Source organism: Betta splendens, chromosome 4, assembly GCF_900634795.4.
Source record: "Betta splendens chromosome 4, fBetSpl5.4, whole genome shotgun sequence".
Lineage (NCBI taxonomy): Eukaryota > Metazoa > Chordata > Actinopteri > Anabantiformes > Osphronemidae > Betta > Betta splendens.
The window spans coordinates 26774346-26782193 of record NC_040884.2 but is presented as its reverse complement, the minus strand read 5'-3'; the positions used below and the strand labels follow the sequence as shown (position 1 = coordinate 26782193).

General features: G+C 45.6%; 1 protein-coding gene across 2 annotated transcripts; it reads left to right on the top strand.

The window, feature by feature from the left end:
* Positions 1-147: 147 nt before the first annotated feature.
* Positions 148-7796, top strand: LOC114853825 (uncharacterized). Of its 2 annotated transcripts, none has more exons than XM_029147634.3 (5): positions 148-460; positions 2636-2776; positions 3894-4310; positions 5308-5456; positions 6253-7796. In XM_029147634.3, exons 1-5 carry the CDS (start codon positions 391-393, stop codon positions 6292-6294), a joined length of 819 nt encoding a protein of 272 aa, XP_029003467.1. In that variant the 5' UTR covers positions 148-390; the 3' UTR covers positions 6295-7796. The 2 variants fall into 2 exon arrangements, with proteins under 2 accessions (XP_029003467.1, XP_029003466.1); XM_029147633.3 differs by having other exon boundaries at positions 156-460; positions 5308-5465.
* Positions 7797-7848: the final 52 nt, after the last annotated feature.

Sequence of the window (7848 nt, the reverse complement as noted above, 5' to 3'; positions counted from 1 at the left end):
TATTTTAAACAAGGAACACGTGGCACTGTTTCCAATGCGGGGGAGAGAAACAGAGAGAGCGACAAAAAAGAGAGAAAGAGACTTAAAGACAGAGAGGGCGCGAAAAAGGAAAAGACAGTAAAAAAAGAGAGAGAGAGAGAACGAGAGAGAGAGAGAGAGAGAGAGCGGTCGTGGCGCGCGCTCCTCCTTCATTCTCCGTCAGCCACGCATACACTCGCAGAGCCGCGGTCCGTGGGTGCTGCACAGCCGTCAGAGACTTTGACTTCTCAATTAACGCGCGGCGTTGGACTACCGACGAGAGAGGCCGAAGAATCAAGCGACAACTGGGGCAGAAGAAAGTCGATTTTTAGACTAAAACGTCTCTTGTTGCTGTGGCCTTAAAGGACGTAAATGATGGAGACCAAACTCTGGTTTGCCCTGTGTGCGCTGCTGCTCGTTAACTTGGCAGTGGCCGAACACGGTAGGAAGAATGTCGTTTGTTCTATGTGATAAAATAACATCTTTTGATTGTTTACTTTATATTTAAACACAACAAAAAGTCGCCTGGTTAGTTAGTAACACCGCTACGCAAACAATCCCCGCACACCTGCTTTGAGCAGAGGTTTCTACGTCCTCACACTTTTTTTCATGTCGGTCACAGCATAAAGTTGAGTTGTGGAGTTTATAGTGAGATGTCAACTTGTTTCCTCTGTGTTACACCACGAATACACGCGAAGTGTGGACATCCGAGTTCCGCTTGTGGCTTTTCCGAGTTACGGTAAACACGCCAGCTGTGGTCCAGTTCACTGTGTTGCAGCAGAGTTTCAGCATTTCACACACGAACCCCGCGTTTACGTGTCCCATCACTTCCTCCTTCCTCGTTGTTTTGGCTCCACGCGGCTACGTTTACGCCGTTCACTTCTACCTGGGTCCGAGGCCTCGTCCCACCTCCACTCACACGAAAGTGACACCACTGGCGTGTTTCTACAAGTTCTACAGTGTTCGTTGTTACTGGATGTGACCGACGCAACTGGCTGGTAGAAACAAACCAGTTGCGTCGGTCACATCCAGTAAAACAGAGTGAAAGTGAAACCGGCTCGGTTCCTTCGAAGGAGCTTTATTAGCTGTAAATGAGTGGATGTGTGACACCTCCAACTTCGTGCTGGCGCTTCCCTGCTAATTGGCTCCTCTCTGTAGTTTTGCCATCTTGTTCAGCGAGCTAAGCTTCCGACTTGCATTCAAGCGCTTATCAATGATCTCGTGTTGGTTGCCAGTTGGCCACATTACGAATGGTTTATTCACATTCTTTGTTTTTATAGTTTTCAAGCTCTTAGTATTTGTTTCCAGATGAACAGATCCCTAATTCTCACTGAGCAAAGAACATTTAAAGTGTGTTCTTACACACAATGATCTTTCTGTTCCACTTTTAGCACACATACCTTTTTTCGCAATTTCTAATAATAGTATGTGATGGGGGTAGAACACGTGAACACTGTCCATGTTTTATTACTCGTGTTATCACATATTTAGGCCTAAACGATTAGGTTTAGTTTAATATTCATGACCACGATCTATGTTTTCATGTGACGAGTCCTAGTTGGACAGTTTGACCACTGCGACAGAGTGCTTGGTGTTTTGAAAGCCCACGTGAGCTGGCTGCTCGCAGAGGCTTGAGGCCCGGCAGGCAGCTCGAGAGTTCACACACAGGTCTGCCAGTAAGTACGGATGCAAAGGCCAAGGGCAGGATGGCTCAGCGCTCGGCTGCTTAAAGGGGAAATTACCTGGGAAGTATCTGCATATGGACTCCAAAACGCCTTTCTGGCATTCAACAGGAGCAGGTATTAGGCTAAATGAACAGATGTGTGGCGATAAAGGGTTGGCTGTTCCCTTCACTGGCAGGGTCAAGGTATTAGAGCAGGAGACGGTAGAAGCTGCACGGGCCTGAAAAACTAAGAGGCCGTAACATCTGGATAGAGGAGTGTTCAACTGTGAACACAGTGGTTCTCTTCATCCAGAGACTGTGCGCACACACACATACACATACGCTCATATATATATACATATATACAAAACAGACACTCTAATAAATGTGTAAATGGAGCTGAAGGAAAAGGAACAGGGCCAGTATTATGCAGCCAAACACCTCTGTCTGTGTATGAGTGTCTGTTTCTGTATCATTCAGAGTTCAGCCAGGTCTTTTGCTCTGTGTCTCTGTGTGAGTGATCACGGAGGTAATGAAAGGCATCGAGGCCGTGTGTTGCCGAGCAGTAATGACATTACATTATATTAGTGCTCTGGTTGTCATCAAGTAGACGCTAGTAGAAACAGATATGAAGCCTTGTGCTGTAACGCTATAAAATCAGAACAAAGGGTGAGCGAGATGGAAGGCCATCGTTCTAACGATGTCGCTTTAAAGCGCAAGGAGTTTTTAAGGGAGGCTGCACGAAAGACTGGTCAGAGAGCATGAGTGGGACTGTTGGGCTCAATTTAGAGTGTGGTTCTCGGTCTCAGTTCCCAAAAGACACAAGAGTAATATGAGTTAGTTAGTTAGTTAGTTAGTTATTAGAATATAAGAACAGATATTTGTGTATCTGCAAGGAAACTATACTCAACTTAAGGAGTCACAAACTTCATCCCTGTCCTCTCTCCTCATCAGATAATGGCAACGTCACTGCTAATACTGCTCCCAGCCAAGCTGCCCCAACACCAAATACTGTCACGACCAAGTCCAGCACCGCCAGCACGCCTGCAGTCGGGAAAAACATCACTCTGACACATACGCCAAAGAACCAGAGCGGTAAGCTTTCAGATCCAGACCCGTAGCCCTGTGTTGTTTACAATAAAACTGCTTCCTCTTCCTGTTTTGTGATTTGCTCGTTGGGAAAATTAGTCACAGCATTGAGTTGAAAGCATCTGACCTGAAGCTTAGCACCTAAATTTAACAGTCTTATCTTTATTTTCCATTTTCGGGCCACAGAGTGAGTGGCAGGTTTCGAGTGCTGTAGGAAAAGGCCATAAGCGTAATACAGACAGGAAGGCCCAAAAAACCCTCAGAGGTGGAAAGGAACGGGGGCGCGGTTCAAGATAGAAAGTACGAAACAGATGAAGGAGACGGAGCGAGGTCGCCTGAAAATGCGTGGTCTGTGGGGAGAGGAGAAAACAGCTCTGAGGCAGCGATTACCGCTGTGTGACTTTTCACGACAGGGTGAGAGAGGTAGAGGGGCAACACTGAGACGCCCTCTCTCTCTCTCTCTCTCATTCAGCTGGTTCACACGCCTGACTCGTTAACACATTCGCGGCTCCGCATGCAGCCTGTTCTGTGTAAAGGGACTCTTTGCATTTGCTGAGCCGGTATCTCACTCATCCCGTGGTTCAACTCATCCACGTGTTAATGTTTAAGATTCTCGTCTACCGCTCAACCTCAGTTCAGTGAGAGGTGAATGATTTCCATGTGTCGTGTTCAAAGCGGTGTAAATTTGCACTTTAACAAAGCACAGGTCTACTGTCATGGTAGCGACGCCGCGGCGCTTTGAACCGTATGCTAGCATACGCATGCAGATATGCTAAGCGGGTGTAACATCCAGACATGTGGGACGGTGTTTAGGTTTGAAGCAGTTTGCTCATGAATTCATGAACGAAGGGATCAAAAAATAATGGATCAAATAAGTTAGTCTTAGCATTTAATGAAGTTTATTCTACTGAAAAGTAGTTGTCAAAGCTGAGTATAGAAAACTGAATTGGTGCAGAAATTCAGAAAATGAGTGAACAGGTCCTTTAGTTGTTTTGTTGAACACAATCATTATATAAACTGCAACACTCATCAAAGTACAGTTTGTTTATGTTAGTATGTTGCTTCCACACACTGAGCTTGTCTTTGTCTCCAGTAGTTTAATCATAATGTTTTCTCTCTGTAGAACCAACACCTTCTATTGTGAGCAACGCCACCACCTCTCACCACCTCCCCACCACCAACGTGACAAACCCCTCACTCCAAAACCACACTGAGAACGAGAACGCCACGAGCCCCGCGCAACCCGCACACGTGCCCACCTCCACATCCCTGCAGCCCCAAACGAACGCATCCTCTCCTGCCGCGAATGCCACGGAGCCAGCGGAGCCTAAAACCAGCCCCTCGGCTACAACCAGCAACACAACAAGTCCAGCAAACAGCACCCACCCCCTGCAGGAGCAGCCCACCAACAAGACACAGACTCCCTTAACGCCGCAGGCACAGGCCACCACTACGCAGAGCACGTCCACCATCAGCCCAGCAGGCAACTCCACCACTGCGATCAAAGCCAGCGCATCGCAGCACAACGCGGGGGGCAACAGTAAGTCCAACTGTACTGAACTGTGTTGATTGTACGCTCACTGTGGATTATTCACTGCGTGGATATTGACAGAGCCACAAGTGAGTTGGCTTCACAACAAAGGCGACGCTGTTCTTTGTTTTCCAGCACAAGCCAGTGTTCCCTTTGACACACACACACACAGACACAAACGCGCACCACGTCTTCCACCAGCACTGTCACCACCAAGCACTCCACAATTACGCCTCTGTGCGGTCATGAGACCCTTGGCCCTGAGAACGCACAGTTCTCCTTGTTTTTCTGCCTCCTTCTCTCTTTGTCTGTTTGCTTAATGATTTATATACGCAGTTTGTCTTCTAGATCTATAACGTGGACATGCCTTACATACATAACCTTCATCCCCACGATGAAAGGGCTGTTTCCAGGCTCAGACTTTCACTGAGAGGAAAAAAAAGGCCGCTGGTGAACGGCTTGATTGCAGCTAAAATATCAAATTTTCTCTCGCTCTGTGCGGTTTTATTAGGCCACACTTGGCAACTCGCCTCTTTCCATTACCCGGAGGAGCAGAGCGCATCCACGGCTTTCAGACTGTTGTTACGTTCGAGCAGAGGACATAAAAAACATCTAAGTTTACGAAACACTCACCCCTGGCGACATCTTGAGAAACAGATAAACAGACCCCCTGCACAGATGCACAAATGCAGACATGAAGATAAATAAGGTGTAAACAGGATGGCCTTGTTTAATGTCATATAAACATCATTTGAAATCTTTGAAATATCCTATGATTAAATGCATTTGTTTCACGGTGAGCTCTAGAACTAGAACACAATAGAAACCTCACACTCCTCTGTTTGACAACAATTGACCTGCACACGCTGCTGCACGCTCTGTTCAATTTCCAGTAACACACCACCATTTGAGACGCTGTGGACGTTCTGTCTACACCACATTGATCGAAAGTGCGTGTTTGTGCGGGATACGGTGTGTTAATGCATCTCCTGCGTTTCTGTTCCAGCGACAATGTCCAGCCAGTCTTCCACTCTGAACTCGCTCCAGGCCGGCTTGGTGTCAGCCTTCGTCATCGCCGCCGTCGTAATCGCTCTACTCCTCTTCCTGAAGCTGCGCCGAAGAAACAGCCGACCAGCGTTCCGCAGGCTGCAGGAGGTACCTATGGTGAGCCGAGTGGTGCGGCCCGTTCATCAGCCGAGCTCTGCGGCAAACCAGACCTTTAACTGTTCCATGAAACCGCCCATAACCAAAGCACTACTTCAATATTAATAAGGCTTTTACATGTCTCCTTAAAGAGGTGTAGGAGTCCAGTTTTTCCGTGGTAAGTTGTTCCAGCCCATCCACAGGATTTGTGCCACCGTTGTTAGGCTGTGGGACGGGCTTGAAGGCCAAAACCAGCATCTTCACACAACCGGCCCAGATTAATATCATCAGAATAAATGACAGTCTTTTAAAACTCATCCCTTTGTTTCAGTTTCCATGGAACGTTAAGGGTTTGGTTCAAATACACAGCGAGGGCTAATCATTCAGAGCTCAGCTGTACTGGTGAGCACACGTGTAGCTCACTGTCACGCCCTCCTCAACCTTTTTTGGCAAAACCACTACAAATCCAATCAAATAACATTAATGCGAAGCAGGTGGTTTTTGTATGTTAAGACTCTGTAACTAATGTAAATAACCATTAATAACTAATTGACTAATACTAGTTATAAAATATTTACTAGGACAGCTGGAATATGGCTTCAATGAATATATTTATGCAGCAATAATAACATAATAATGATAATAAAAATGTGTTATTAGTATTTATATTATTGTAAAACTAAGTAAATTATAAATACAATGAACAATTATGAAGGTTCTATAGTCTACCTGTTTTACTACAAGATAGAAAATGTGCAAAAGAGTGAAGACTGGTGCACTTAGTTGCGTTTGGTACCTTTTTTGGCAGGATGAAATGGAAGACACGCCTTTATCCATGTACACCTACTGATAGAGTCCTTCAGCCCAGGACGATGCCACCGCAGTGGACGAACCTGGCTCCGCTTCCTTAATCGGCACCATGCAGAATGTCGTCTCGGTAGATGTAAGCGAATCTGGATTGCTTTCATTTATCCAGATCACTGACGGGGAGGAATGGACTTCCCGTCGTGGGCGAAAGCTTCGCCCACGATCCGGTCCTTTTGGAGGAAAGTTAATATTGGGTTTCTAAATTACAGATTAGGTCAACAATCAATTAAGAAGTTCAACTTTTGGAATTGTGTGATATATTTGTAGGTCCCTAAGTTTAAGGGTGTAAAGCAGGAGCTGCCATCATCCATCACAGTGAGGGACAAATTCAATCTGTCCTGATAGACTTTTCCCCGAAGACACTGGTCTCGTTTCCTTAAACTAATGCTCTGAGTCTGGTCCAACAGGCCGACTGGGAGACAAATGAGAAGATAAATGAACGTAACAAATGACCTGAGCATAGTGTTAATGGGGTTGCACTTTATTTTTTCAGGAATGGGGAGAAACGGATCAAATTGTTTTGAGCATTTGGCTCGTAGTTGTAAATGTAGTCTGCGTGTATGCACACGTGTGAGCCTGTTAGCGCTTGTGCGGCTTCTTGGGAAGCAGAACAAGATTTAAAAAGCTTGCTTTTCTGTGTTAAAGGTCCTCTTGCCTGTTCGCCTGCTTTCGACATGTGCGGAGCATGTTTTGTGCTTTAAATCTAAGAGAGTGCCTTACACAGCGTAGCGTCAGGTTTGGATGAGTATTTGTACCAGCTAACAGAAGGATCAGCCCTTCTCCCAGCTTTGTGCGGCTCCTGTAGCGCTCAGGGCCTGATAGCTGCTCCGACTTGTCTGCGTTTGAAGACTTGCCTTGAGTGTGTTTACCATGAGGCATTCATTCAAAGGATGACGGCTGCGGACTAAAATTGGCCAGTGGCCTTTCCACACAATGTTAGCATTGTACTGTGCATTTGTAAATACTACTGATGACTGCGTCACACAAATACAAGTGGAGGAAACTCATGGGATTATTATTTTGTGTGACACAAACATGTTAATTTTGCATGAACCTGATGGAAATCTGGTTGGATTAAACCACGTCACACATCAAGATGTCTCCAAATGGAGGTGGGAACTGTAATTGCTGTTTATTTTTTGATGCACAGGTGGGTGACAAATTAAAGTAAACCCAACTTTGCTCCTTAGTGCAAACTCCACAGGCTGACATTCCCTTAATTAGTGCTGGTGGAGAGTCCAGAACCTGCCACAGATGTGGAGTTACACTGAGATCACATCTACTGAATGTAGAATTCATAGCATGTGAGTCACATAATGATGTCACTCATCGGGCTTTTTGTAATTTGTCCCTTTTATCCATCCACTTATCTCATATTTGGTTCAAATGTCTACAAAGACTTGTATTAAATTCGTTACATGTCCTGAAAGAGTCTTTGCTGCCAGATGTGGCGTTCGTTGTTCATTAAAGATTTTTGAAACTGAACTCAGATTTTTTTCTCATTCCCACTTCAGATGTTTTATTAAGAATTTATTTT